This window comes from Cariama cristata, unplaced genomic scaffold, assembly GCF_000690535.1.
Source record: "Cariama cristata isolate BGI_N322 unplaced genomic scaffold, ASM69053v1 scaffold42473, whole genome shotgun sequence".
In the NCBI taxonomy this organism is placed as follows: domain Eukaryota; kingdom Metazoa; phylum Chordata; class Aves; order Cariamiformes; family Cariamidae; genus Cariama; species Cariama cristata.
In genome coordinates, this window is record NW_009608592.1 from 1,056 (window position 1) to 15,630 (window position 14,575).

At 45.0% G+C, this 14,575-nt stretch overlaps 1 protein-coding gene across 1 annotated transcript; it reads left to right on the plus strand.

The window, feature by feature from the left end:
* Positions 1 to 693: 693 nt before the first annotated feature.
* Positions 694 to 10,430, plus strand: LOC104159314 (cytochrome P450 20A1; the record flags this gene model as incomplete). Its single annotated transcript, XM_009697192.1, has 10 exons — positions 694 to 839; positions 1,516 to 1,683; positions 2,389 to 2,467; positions 4,131 to 4,246; positions 4,664 to 4,718; positions 6,129 to 6,249; positions 7,130 to 7,241; positions 7,886 to 7,950; positions 9,818 to 9,907; positions 10,077 to 10,430. Coding segments are annotated over 10 exons (1,103 nt in total), but the record flags the coding sequence as incomplete, so codon positions are not given.
* Positions 10,431 to 14,575: the final 4,145 nt, after the last annotated feature.

Below are 14,575 nucleotides of genomic sequence, written 5' to 3' on the forward strand. Positions count from 1 at the left end.
ATTAGAAGTAGAAAGCATTCTGTAGCTTAGTGGGGTACTGTTTTCTCTAAGAGCTTCTCTGCTGGAGGCAGCCCTGACTGAGAGCTAGGTGTTAGTTTGGGAAGAGCTCATCAGTGGGGAGCTCAGTGCATCCAAGAGAAATCATGCAGGAGCAGTAGGGTGTCAGATGAGGTTTGCTGGGGCTGGGAAACGAGGTAAGGAGTGCAGAGAGCAACCTCTGGCTACGTCTGTCATGCAAGCTGATATATGTCTTGAGTGCATAGCCACGGTCAGGGCAGGAGGGCGTACCAGATGTCAAGGGGGAATGTGCTAGAGGGGCTGCAGATCAGGCTGGAGGAGAAGGGGAAGGAGCATGCCACGCTCACTGTTGTCGCCAAGTCAATGGCACAACCAGCTGGGAACTGGCAAACAGGGAAGAAGCTTCCAAGGCGTTACTACTGAAGAGTTACTTGGTAGAGCCAGCAGGCAACCTCTGCAGGGGGAGCTGATCACAGGATGGTACCCTGCCACAGAGAAGTGCCTGTGAGGTCCCAGCCCACACTGAGCAAGAGAACCTTGACACCTCAGAGAGACTGTTCCTGGGGGAAGGAGCCATGCCTTGCTCGCTACCCAGAAGTAGCAGTGCTGTTTTCATCATCTCTGTGTAGTGTGACTGAGTGACTTTCAAATGGTGTTTCCTTGCTTTGCTTTCAGTGGATCCCTTTGAGACAATGCTGAAGTCCCTCTTGAGGTACCAGTCCAGCCTGAATGGGGATACAGGAGAGAGCCACAGGAGGAGAAAGCTGTATGAAAATGCTGTGACCAAGTCCTTGCAAAGTAACTTTGCTCTCATACAGAAGGTACATAACTGCCTTTGTACACCGTAGAAGCCTTATGTGGCTCACAGGGGAAAGTGTAGTGAGAATGATCACTAGGATAAAGGAGCTGCATTCAAATGAGAGCTAGAACTGTGAGCATCTGACACAGTGAACAGCCTCTGCCCATTCAAGCATAGTGTGAATATTTGGTTTCTCTTAGCTCCAGTGGGTTAGGGGGAAGGGCTGAGCTTGGTGACTTTTTATGCCAAGATACCAGGTGCACTTAAAGATACTGGAGCATCTGGATTCTGGATTTATTTCCCAGGACAGGAGGGAGGAGCAAGGAATCAGCTATTGGGACCACAAACAGGTGAAGCACTGTTCTGTTGACTCAGTCGAGCAGCCAGAATATGATCTGTTTTCCCAGTCTGGAGCTACTAGTATTAAAGGGTTTAAGGGTTCTCTTGTGACAGAGGGAACAATAGAGGAGGACAGGGCTGACTCGTTGGGGGAAAAACCTTGGGAAGAGGCAGAAGATTTGAGGCTAAAATGTTTCTGTTTAAGTTAACAATAGAAGGAAACCCTGGAAAGAATGTAGCTTCGTGCCATAGCCATGAAAGTTGGTCTGCCTTAGGAACTGGGTGGGAATGTGTCCAGGGTATATTTGGTAAATAGGCTGCTGATATTACTGCCAAGTAATGGTTCCTTCCCTCTCAAGCTGTCAGAAGAGTTGCTAGCCAAATGGCTCTCCCTCCCTGAGGCACAACACATTCCCCTCTGCCAGCACATGCTGGGCTTTGCCATGAAGTCTGTCACGCAAACAGCTATGGGCAGCAGCTTTGAAGACGACCGGGAAGTCATCCGATTCCGCCGGCACCATGATGCAGTAAGTGTCACAAACAGCCAGGAGATCTCTTCTTATATTTTTCCACACCAATAGCATACAGCTTGTGTCTGTGTACAGTTTAGTACAAGCTGCTGCTAAGACTTTAACATTAAGCTAACACTATGCTTCAGAGCTTGAGGGCTCTGCCTCAGCTGTCCCAAGCCGAAACTGTCAGAAAGATCCTACTGCTGATCCTGCTGTCATTAGTCTAAGGTGTTTCTAAAGGATCTGTGGGGATCGGGAACCTAGATCCAATGGCAGTTGAGAGGTGTTTGGTACCTAAGTCAGTTAAACTCTACTGGGAATGCCAGTGGAACTTCTCCTTTTCACAGATCCTCTGAAGGCTCTGTGACATTGTGGAGAAAGGGAAATCCGAGGAAGTCCCAAGCTGTGTACACATCTGGGGATGTTAAATCTGCTGGTGATAAGGTGGGAAAGAAACAGTTCCACCTCCCATTCAAGATTCCCATGCCTTTTCCCCTACAGTTGTAATTACAGTTGTTTCATTTCAACTCAATTTCAGCTATCATAGACATAATATCTGGAATGGGACATGGTGTCCTAAAGAGGACACCAGTTCTGTATTCACAGGAAGTCTTAATTTTATTTGGTATTTTCATTTTCCTGAATAGGGAAGAATAGAAGAGTCCCAGCAGTCTCAGCCTGTGGTGAGTGATGGTGCTTTTCTCTCTGTCCTTCTTTCAGATCTGGTCAGAGATTGGGAAAGGTTTCTTGGATGGATCCCTTGACAAAAACACGACTAGGAAGAAGCTCTACGAAGATGGTAGGTTCCTCTCAAAATCACAGTCTTTCTCCCACTCTGATTAATACTGAGTTAGCTAGTGTATGGAAGCACTTAATTTGTCCAGCTGTCTTGGCTTTATTGCAGAGTTGGTCATTGTGCCATAAGCTACCAGAGGCATCCTCCTTACTGGCATAAGATCATTGTTTTGGAGTTGAGTGACAAGCTGGCCATTGGGCAAGAAGTTTGTAGGACTAGAACTCTAGTTCCAGCACTAGTTCTAGGGTCTGTCCAGCCTGGAGACTGATAGAGGATTCTTGGCAGTATCAGGGTGTGCTTGATCCCTTCCTGTTCTGTTCCCTAGTGTCCACTTTTGACCTCTCTTGGAGGCAGGCAACTGTGCTAGGTGGAGACAGATGGAACCACATGGTTTGGCTATTCCTATGGCCATTCTTATGATGCACCATTTGGTGAATGCGCTGGCAGACAGTCACTCACAGGCTAGAAGACACAAGTATAGAGGTGCTGCTTTGATTGATACCTTCCACGTGATAGCCTCTGATGTGTTATTCCAAGGTAACATGATTTTCAAGTCTGTTATGGTAGTGCTTTTATTTCTTATATATTTCACAGTAAGTTATTTTATTTTTCAGTTGTCCTGTCTTTTTTGTTGTTAATAGTTAAACCCTTTCAGTATTGATTGATAAGATATTAATAAAAATAGCTTGTATCTACAACTAAGGATTTGCTTGTAAATCCTTCAAACCCAGCGTTTCCTTCTTCATGTTGCTGGTTCTGTGGGTTTCAGAACCTGAGGACAACTACTGTCCTGTTAAAACGGGCTTCTTGCATGGGCACTTTTTCAGGACTGTTCTTGAGTTGTAGTAGGATGATGCGTTAGGACACAATTTCACAAACTCCATATAGTGAGGCTTGGTGTCGCAGGCCTTCCTGTGCGGAGAGGAAGGAGGAAGGGTGGTTCTAAGACGAAGGGGCTGAATTGGGCTTTGGTAAATCAAGTTTCAGATCCAGTTTACACCCCATGTTTCCTGGATACTCCTGAGTAGGTTGTTTAAGTCAGACAGCCAACAGCATCTAGGTCCCTAACTCCCCCCAGTTCCCACAACAGCCACCAGGAGTTAGGTACCCAAATATCTTCAGATGCGTGGACTCTGCCAAAACCCTCCCATGTTTTCCCCACATTCCTCTCTCTGTTTATGCAGACTGTTTAGCACCAAGCCATCCTCTTGCACCGTGCTTGTGGAACCCCTAGCAAAAGGGACACCATCAGTGGCTGGAGGTCCTGTAAGACTTCAGTAATTATAACCCTACAGGCCATGCAAGTAGTGTAATCTGGCTCAAACGTTTTTTTATGGGAGCTGATTAAACACGTTCTCTGATGGTTCAACACTTAATGGTTATCTGACTTCCCCTTAACGTGATTTCAGCTCATAGAGTACATATCTTGGTTATACCTGTAAGGGTGACTTTTCATAGGCAACCTGTCTTATTTGGTTCCTACCTTTTCAACTAAATTGGAGATACCGCCTTCCAAATTGACAGTAACATGTAACAGAGGCTGCTTCTGTAAGTGAGCCCAGCAGGGACAGCTGGTCTGAAAATCTGCTTGGGGAGATGGATTTGCTTCTCTGCAGCACTCAGGATGACCAGGTTTTAAAATACACATTTCTTTTTGCTTCCAAAGCTCTGATGGAGATGGAATCCACCTTAAGGAGAGTTACAAAGGAGCGCCGAGGCAGATCATTCAACAGGCACATCTTTATAGACACCTTGCTGCAGGGGAGCCTGAGTGACCATCAGGTCTGTGCAGCTGTTATGTCATTACACAGTAATGGAGTTTTGCTAGATGGGCAGCTCATTACATTGTAGCCTTTGATTAATTTTAAGTTTTTACATCTTGGGTCAGATTCCTTACTAAAGCAGGGTTTCTTGTTCTTTTTTCCACTCCTACAATGTCTAATTGCATTAGACTTTGGTAGCTTTCCCTGCCACTGCTTCATTGCTATTTTTATAAACCAGAAGTATGTTAATATTAAGCATGTCTCATGTGCCATTCCAGTGGAAGTTCTATAGAGAGTTCAGCCCATGTCTTCTAGATGCATTTTCTGCTCTCTGCACTAAAGGGATTTCATGTGCTTGAGTGGAGAATGTGCCACTTCTTTTTTTATCTTTACAGTCTTATGAACTTCATTCTCTGAAGTAGATTTTATTTCCTAGATTCTGGAAGATACAATGATTTTCTCCTTGGCAGGATGCATAATCACTGCTAACTGTAAGTACAGATTGTAGGTAACTTTACGTCCTTACACTCAGCTGTCTAAAACTGTGTGTGATGACATGAGAATTATTCTAGGCTAATAAAAAACTATATTCATCATTCTCTTTCTCCTGAGCTACAGATGTATAGAAGAAGCTAATTTTTACATCAGACTCTTGACACAGACTCACAACTAGTGAGTTGAAACTAAGCTGTGTTTGACAACCTTCCCAGTCTTTCGGTCAGCCTTAGAATTTCTTCCCATTGCTTTTCGCTTGCACTCTAACCCCAGCCAGCTGATGCTAAATGGATGAAAAAGCACCAAAAGATGTAAGACACAAAGATTATGTTGTAAAATAGGTTCTGGCACATGGGAAGGAAATTAAGGCAGAGTCCTGGAATCTGACTGGCCACTTTGAATTTCTGCAGGATAGTTGTATTCCATGTATGGAAGACTTTCAAAGGAGCTACTTTGGATTTGTGCAAAGACTATGGAAAAAACCCAAATAAAAATACGAACTGGATCTGTGTAAAATCTCTTATGATAGGGGTATGATTGTTAGGCCCTGTATCTCAGCCAATGGGGCTGGGACTTCAAAGAAAACCTCCCAGGTGCAGCTGGATGTTAAAGAACATGGAAGGTAAATTTGGCAACTATAATAATACTCTCCTCAGAGAATATCCTCTTCCAAGTACTCCAGGAAGACTGTAATTTCAAGGGTCTTGAATCCTCAGGGTTTCCAGATAGTTCTCATGAATAGACAGTTTGGAGTGGTAGAAACAATTCCTCGTAGCTTTAGGGAAACTGCGTCCTACACACTTATTTCTTATGCAGGGTTTCTTTTTCACTCTGCTATTGAAGATATCTCTTGTGTATCTCACAAAATAGATGTAGGGGAGACAAGTGCTGGCCAGCCTGCTGCAGAGAGCTGTACTGTTCTTGTGGCTCCCTGTCAGGACCCCCAGACGTTGGCTGTCCAGAGCACTTGCCTGAGATGTGCTAGGGAAGCCCCCTAAATAAGGGAATTTTCTGATGCTTTGAACAAATCAACCTTTCATTTGCGTGGTTGGTCTAATAACCCTGGTGCCCCAGGGTTTGCTGGGCTGTGTGGTCCCTTCCCCAGAGCTGTGAGGCTGAAAGGCTCAGTCTCCTGCACAGCTTCCTAATCTCCTCATAGCACTGGAAAGAGAATTCTAACTTGCAGCGTCTCTTGTTACACAGGAGTTCAGCCTCCGCTCCTGACACTGAACACAGAATCAGTACAGACACAAACACACAATCAGCTGTGAACAGAGGTCACCGTTTTCTGGGTCAAAAAGTAATGTTGTAAATACAGGAAGTAAAAAAAAAAAAAAATGCAGTTTGATGCAGTTTGTAAAGGATTGAGTTTTCTGGGTCCAGTCTTGTCTTGATTTCTTCCCTAGTGTGTACGTGGGCAGTTTATTTCCTGACAACCTCAGAAGATGTTCAGCAGAATCTCTACAAGGAGATGGACCGCATTCTGGGGAAGGGACCAATTACACATGAGAAAATCGAGCAGCTCAGGTGGGTCCCTTAGAAGGAAATGCAGAGTATGGTTATCTCATGTGGTGGGGACAGGGGCTTCATGTGCTGGAGCCTGATGCCCAGCCTTCACTGGGCCAGGAGAAGGCATCCAAATGCTACTCCCTTCTTTCTTCTGGAAGTGATCAAACCATAGGATGACTTGCAGCAGAGAGAGAATCTGCTGTAGGGCTCCAGACATGGGGACCAAGCTGCTCACTTCAAAGTGTCTGTAGGAAACCCTTTAGGTTCCTCAGCAGAGGAGAGCACAGAATCAGTGCCCTGGCTGCCAGGTCAGAATTTGTTTGCTTACTGTCTTGTTTGGTTTCTGTCCTAGTTTTCCAAAAGTAGAGGTAATCAGCGCCATTTTAATGGTTGGATTCGTGTTAGACACATTTAGAGAGAAAGCATAGAATAATCTTCTTTTCAAAGGGCCACAGGATGATGACTGGTCAACAGTGTGCCTTTATTTTTTGTGCAACTGGGTGCATTTTGTATTCGGACTAGTGTTAGAGTTTCGGTAAGAGTAGTGGGTATGTGGGTTTCTTGCTGCTTGTATGGGCGACAGGTCCAGGAAAAGGGCTGGTGTGTTTATGCTTTTTAGCAGAGTTAGTTTGGTTTAAAATCTGAAAAAAGTGTGGTGAAGAGAGATTTCGATAACCTCCCCCCTAAAAGCTGATAATGAGATTTAATGCTTCTTGCAAAGATGCTGGGACTCCTTGCCAGAAAAAAAAAAATTAATTGCCTCAGTGTGGCTTGAGACAGCTCCAGGAGCAGAGGGTGACCCTAAAAGCAGCAGGTGACTCAGCTCTCTCTGCTGCCACAAGGATGTGGAGAAGCTTCTCTCTGGGAGGGTTAAACTAACCAATCTTACTGGTTGCAGATACTGTCGGCAAGTGCTGTGTGAGACAGTGCGAACAGCAAAGCTTACTCCCGTTGCTGCACAGCTGCAGGAGCTGGAGGGCAGAGTCGACCAACATACCATCCCCAAAGAGGTATGGCAGTACTGGGAGCATTAGGCCACCCTCCTATGCTGGAGGGGAATTTGCTGTTTCCTCTTCTTCCCGTGGAGGGGTGAGGCAGGAAGACCATTTCTTCTGACACTGTTGAACCTGAGCAGCTGCTCTGTCATCTCAAAGTACAGTTTAGCTGAAAGTTTCCCCTGCAGTTCCTCTGCAGCAGAGGCTCTGGAAATTCATGTTATCTTGCTGAGCAGATTTGCTTTTGGTTCTGGGTCCACCAGGGATGAATCATCTCTTGAAGGGGCTTATGGGCTCAGCTGTGCATAAAAGAGCATGATTTCAGGCCTGAGCATATCACCTGTATTTCCCACACAGAGTGGTACCTTCCATTGCAGAGAATAAAGTAGTCCATACATGCGTGCCAGCAAGAGTAGAGGAATGGGATCAGAGCCTCTCTAACCACCAACAGTTGCAGCATGGGCCTTAGAAGTTAAAATCCTAACATCTGGGCATGGATTATGGAAATCTGTAGATTAATATAGCATATTATCTTTTTAATCCACCTAATAGATATGAGTAGTCTACAGAATAATCATCATTCAGCAGCGCCATCCAGAAGTGTATTTAATTGTGCATTTCTTTCTGCTCTGACGTACATGTCCTAATTTTCTTTGCAGACACTTGTGCTTTATGCTCTTGGTGTCATGCTGCAGGATAGTTCATCTTGGCCATCACCATACAAGTATGTAGAATCAAGACTTTTATTGCGATTAATTCCTTTCTTTTTTTTAATTAATATTCTTTAGATCTTACAGCACAGCCTGTTTGGCTGCAGGGCCTGCCTTAAGCAGATTTTGGAGATGAAAGGGAGTCTGAGAAGATCAATTTATGAAGGTCTTGGTTGGTTTGTCTCCATTTGGGGGCAATTCAAGTCATGATCCTCCCATGCTGCAGTCTGCATGTGTGTATGTGTTAGAGTTTAATAAAATCTTTTTTTGCACACACACACACAGCTTCTGTGGCAAATGGTGGTAAATTCTTTTTAAGATTTCCTGTGAGAGAGAAACAGTGATTTGAATGGCTTTGGAATCACTGCTTCTGATCATGAAATGATGATGCAAGGGAGGAAATGTCAGTCTGAAGTTTTTTTTTTTCAGGGGGAAGGGAAATGCTACCTCATTACTTCTATCTATGAAAACAAAACTGGATCCAGGCCAGTATTTCGGAGGTTAAAGAAAAAAATTTCCGTAGCTTCCCGTGGCCTCCAGGTGGCAAATGTTAACATGTATCTGAGTTGCTTGGGATGGGGAAAAAAATGTGGGTCAGTTATTCTAGACAGAGATAACAGACAGCTGAGATTTAGGAGAAAGAATAGAGCCTTTAGAACAGCACTTGTCCTCTCCTGCGAGCATAGCTCTTACAAAAGGGTCAGGCATTGATGCACCGATCTACGAGCATCGTGGCAGGGATTGCCCACTAGGATAGGACACGCACCGTGTTTATGAAAGGTTTGCTGAGGCCTCGAGGGAGGGACAGTGAGGACTGCTTTGAACACAGTGTGTTTATTCCAAGGAGAAGGAGGTTGAGGTTTAGCCCGAGGTAGATATGTATTTCTGTGATGGAGATAGGAGATCAGCTCTTTGTGATCCTTTCACCTACCTACTGTACAAAAACACTGTGCATGGTTGGTTGCCCTCTGTATTTTTTTGCTAGGCAGCTGCATTTTCTTTGCTATTACAACATCTGTAATTTGCCACTTCACGGGGAATGTAAATTTGATGCTGCTTTTACTGAGGGTCAGCACCCACATGCCCCTTCATCTTGGTAGAAGCAGAGCTTAGATGTTTAGGCAGGGACCCAAAGGCTTGAAGTATAAGCAGAAAGGTTTAGCAGAAAGTGAAAGAGAACTGCCTTCCAACCATCAAATTTCCTGTTTGTGTTTTTTTTTTAATATATTTAAATTGATTGATATTTTATTAGCCTCCCTATGATTAGCTATTATGGGAATCTTGTTCTAACTCATGCCAGCCCTGGACAATAGTTTTCTCACAGCCTCCACCATCCTAATGCTGGAAACCACTTTTCTCACTTGAATGAGTCACCAGCTTCCCTCCCCCAGCACATATACATAAACACACCAGCTGCTTGAAGAGAAGGGTGAGGGGCAAAGAGAAAAGGAAAATATTTTTGGAAGTGAGAGAGGAAGGGACACAGAGCGGGAGAGAGAGGGAGACAAATCAGATTGTGTGTGCCCTGGAGGGGAATAGAGGGCAGGTAGCAGCATCAGCTCAGCTGTGTACTCAAGCTAAATATCCACTGCTGAGACGTAATGCATATTAGTTCCAGCCCTCTGTCACACTAACTCAGTTTATCAGCATTTTGACCAAGCTGGGACACAGCTGACCATCCACAGATGGGAACATAGAGGGAGTGGATGCACAATTGCCTTCATATATCAGTGTGGAATTACCCAGCATGATTTAGAGAGAGCAAATTAGTGAGAGTCTATATTTCATTGCCAGTTTCTTACTCATGTGTGCACACACGTGTCTGGGGAAAGGACCCTGTGTGCCTGCACAGAAAGCCTCAGTGTATTTTGTCTTTCATAGGTTTGACCCAGAGAGATTCAGTGAGGAATCGGCCATGAAAAACCTCTCCTTGTTGGGTTTTTCAGGAAGCCAGGAGTGCCCAGAGTTGAGGTGAGCATAGGGAAGGAGGTCTTTGTGTGTCTCTGTGGCGGACAGGAGAGAAGGTGCTTTCAGCCTGTTCCGGTTACTGCTGAGGCAATCTGTCCAAGCTGGCAGTTGTCCTTTGGCAGATTTACATCATAGCAAGGCTTTTATTCTTTTCTCCTGCCTCTTCCCTCAGGTTTGCCTATATGGTGGCTACAGTTCTGCTGAGTGTCCTGGTAAGGAAACTGTATCTCCACCCAGTGAAAGGACAAGTCATGGAGACAAAATATGAGCTGGTAACCTCACCAAAGGAGGAAGCCTGGATAACGGTGTCTAAGAGAAGCTAAGAGCAAGTGAAACAAGGGGCTAAAAGGCCCAGCAGTGAAGTTGTGAGCAAGGATCTTAGGGGGAATCATGCTGGCGCCACACTGACTCAGCCAAGGAATTTTACATCCGGATTTTGTTACCTTCCACGTTATTAACCACATACTTCTCTTAGGTACTTTTTCTAACTCAACCAGTAGTCATATTAAAGTAGATTTAATCTGTATGTCTTTTTTACATTTGCTTTTGGATCTCTGGCCGAACCATTGCAAAGGAAGCAACAAAACCTTGCAGTGGAGTGTGTATGAACTATTGGGTGTCAGCCAGTCAAAGACCAGACCTCTGGTTAATCCCGGCCCTTTCCAACAGCAGCCAGAGCTGGATAAGTGTGCCTGTCTTATCCAGTGGAATGATTCTTCATGGATCCTAGCTAGATAAGACCTTGGAGACACAAGGACAAAGCCTTTCTCTATATATAGGTATTTTTATTCGAAGTGTCTTTGCTTCCCTTGAGCTACAGCTATAACTGTCAAGAAAAGCAGATATATCTTGTGAGAAATATGTGTGAGTGTGAGAGAGAGAGAGAGAAAGAGAGAAATAAACTGGGGCGGGAATTGCACCACCAGTTCTCTTCCTGTGTAATCTTGCCATGCTGTGGGGTTGCAAGAGAAAGGATGACTGAGAAATGCTAGTAAACCAAGAGCCATAAAATTGGTTTAGCCCCTGAGAAAACAGAAGCATCAGTAGTAATATAATGAAATGCAATAAAACCACAGAACAAAGCCCTGAGAAAGGGGTTCTCTATCCTGACAGTTCTGAGGGCAGTGTCTAACCTAATCAGCATCAGAAATTGACAGATGCTTGCAATTCATTCAGCACTGGGTCAGCATGAGACTGGTCATGCAAATACTAGAAAGGGAGAGTGTTGATTTTATAGGGCTCTGGATTAATGTTGTACTTAGTAACTTAAAAGCCTTTCAAAGAATCCTTTTCCTCCCAAAATGGGGGCCAGCCAAAGCCGCATTGCATGCCACATGTTCACATGCTTTTCCCTGCTTCTTTCTTTCTCTTTTGGCTGTCATAGATCAGCTCCTGGAAGATTTTTCAGAGCCCCACTGAATGGCTTGCGAGGCAGGAACCTTTTACCCTGTTGTCTCATTGGAGTAATTGCCATCTGACTTACTTTTCAAGTTGTGTTTCTCCCCTTTTTTTGTTTTCCCCTCTTACATAGGATCACCTTTTACCTGATCTTTATAAGTCTCTTCCCCCTAAACCTGACTTCTCTGTTAGCTCCAGTTCCTAGACCCCTTGCCACCCAAAAGCTGTGGTGGTGGTAGGTGAGGTGTTGCTCAGCCTACAGCTGCGTACGCCCGAGCTGCTTTTGTACACTGCAGAGCAGGCCAGCGTGTGGCTACCATGAGGGCTACTTTCTACTGCCTCTGCAGACAGGGCACACATACCTGGTAGCTGCAATTCCCATTACTACAGACATTGTTCCTTTCACTGGCACCTTCCAGGTCAGGGAATCTGTTGCTCTTATGAAAATGTTTTGGCTCTTGTATTGCTGCTGAGTTCCAGCCTGAATGCAGTCCTGTCAGATCTTATGGGGTTAACATCTGATGCCAGCCTCTGTGGGCACCAGACAAAGAAAGTCCTGCTCTTGGGTTTAATGTGTCAGCTCCAATTTTGGTGGAGCTGTAGAGATTCAGATTCCCCCCCAATGCAGTTCATGTTGGGGGAGAGGTGAGACAGAGATGCTGTTCTACTGTTTTTGTCTGCTGGGCAGAAAAAGGAGGTTTATGCAGTTCAGATTGCCTCTATTGCATTGATTTTTATAACGAACTGCAAGAAAGCTCTTGCTAATCTGACCTCTGTTTAACTGAAGGTTGGTCATGTCCCCAGATGGCAATTCACGTTAGGCTTTGCTTCACTGCTTATGCAAAAAGGCCTGTTTTTCTTGAAGGTTGCAGATGTTTCCTAAACCTTCTGGAGAAATCAGTGTGGTAAAGGATTTTACTTTAAAGCATCCCTGGTGTGCGGAGAAGGCAAAATGGAGGCTAAGTTATTGCCTTCTTGGGAAAAAAATAGTAGGATAGCACTGTCCCTGCTAGGAACCGGACAAGGAATAGCTGACTGGCATATAATTGAGTGGTAAAGATCTGCTTGCTTGTAGCCATGTCATAGGAATGAAGCTTTCAGACACCAGAAAAGCTTCCCAAGTGTAATTGTCCAGATTTCTGCTACAGCATTTCTCTGCCTTACTGGAGCTGTACAGGCCAACTGCCTTGTAACAGCCCTTGCCCAATTACAGGAATCAAAAATGGGAGTAATTCTGTACGAGTTGTTACGAATTTTCTGTCAGCCTGCACAGGTATCACATCCCGTAAGACTGTGCTCTCAGTCTGGGCCAGTAGCCAGGCATGCCGCAGGAGTCCATGACTGATACGAGAGAAGAATATGGCCCAAAGTGCTGGAGAAAACCAACGATTAGTTTGTGTTTGTTCAAAACTGCTGTCAAAAACCCACCCTGACTCATCAGTTAAGGAAATGTGTTGAGCATGGAGGGAAAGGAGGGGGGTAAGGCAGTCTCAAGCATTTGTTATGCACTGCTCGGAGTGACACAGAGGTCACAGCCACATTGTTTGCTGAGGTCTGCAAGTTTCCATTTCTCACTCTATGTGTGTCGATCATTTCAAACAGCCCAACTATGAAGATTTAGTGCAACACTCATCAGCCCAGCTATGGATCCTTGTCTTGTGCAGCAACCCCCCTTTTTTTGTACAGGAATGTTCATGGGTCAGAGCTTTCTTATGAAGTTTTAATCTATTTTGATTGGAAGCTTGAAATACTAGTTTTGTCCCATTTCTCCCCTCACCCCTTGTCCGGCATGCACTGTCAGCTGGGTCTTGTTTGGCCTGGTTTCCTAAGGAAGACTTGTGTTGATAGAGCGTGCCCCTCTCCCCACTTAAGTTCGGCCATTTTCCCCTTTCTCTTTGCACAAGAAGTAACTTCTGAGCCCTCGGGCCAAATCAGCTGCATTTGACAGGGATCAGGGTTTGAAATCTCAACACTGTTATGTTCCTACAAATTCCATGGAAAAAAAAGATGACTGGGCATAGGGAGTCTGTGCTGGACGTGTCACAAGATCGCAGCCAAAGCCAAAGCATTGTTCGATGCCAGCGTGGGGAAAAGCCTGAGCCAGCACCTGCCCTGTAGCAGGCAGCCAACCTCAGGAGTCTGGTTGATAGAGAACAGGGTTTCGGCAGTCCTGCTGCTCAGACCCACAGACTAAGGACACATCTAAGGCCCAGACATCCCTTCTGGCTGTAACATGGGGATGCGGGCAAGCATTGCAACCTGTGGAAAAAAAGGCCTTGGTCTAGGAACAAAGCCAAGAGGGGGAGGTTGCTTCTATAATATAGGGAATTACTGCTTTTTGTGCTTCATGTTTGTGCCCTACACTAGAAAGTTGCTTCACAATTCCACAGGATGATTTTGAAAAGCATACAGAAAAGCTGTCATCTCATTCCTTGGACTCTTACTGTAGAACAATCTTCTACAGAGGGCTACAAACTCATGGAAGGTATGAGGCTAAATATATTTCTGTGCCTATGCAACCTGCTGGTCTCAGAAGCAGGCAGCCAGCACAGGTGCTGGGAGCAGTCAGGCCATCTTTAATTGATTTGTCATGGCTGTTTCTGGCTGACAAAGCCTTATACTTTTGCCCCTTCTACTGCTGGCAACTGGTGAGACAGTTGTTAACATAACTGAGCAGAGCAGACAGCTTACTGAGCTAGCCTCCCACTACCTCCAAAATATCCATGAATAGTGTTACCTCTAGATTTTAATTAACTTGGGCTGCATATAGAGCCATTATTGCAAATTAGTAATATCCTTCTGTTCCCAGCAGTTTAAGGACTTGCTGGTAATGGCTGTGGCATGCAGCACGGAGTTGAGGACGGCTGTTTTATTTTCCATCATTAAATGGAAAGGATGGCCTTGGCAACTTCTGTCCTACTTGCTGCAAAAGAAATGTTGGTTGCTGAGCACAGTGGACATTTGCTGATTTAAAAATACCTTGGGCAGCTCTCGTGCCATCTCCCCCATTAGCTGTGCGGTTATGTGAACCTGGGGCTGCTGGCAATCCAAACTGGGAAAACAATACATCTATCTCACCTGTATAGTTTGTTCGTGAACATTTTGGTAGTGCTTAACTCACAGGTAAGTGGGATTGCCTTCTCTACTCTTTCTGTCTCTGGTACTGTGCACACATTTCTCACTGACAGCAGGAGATATCTGTAGAGGCTCACCCTTCCATAGGGCCATGTATGACCTTCCCAAGGTTTCTGTTAATGCTACAGCAGGGGCTCT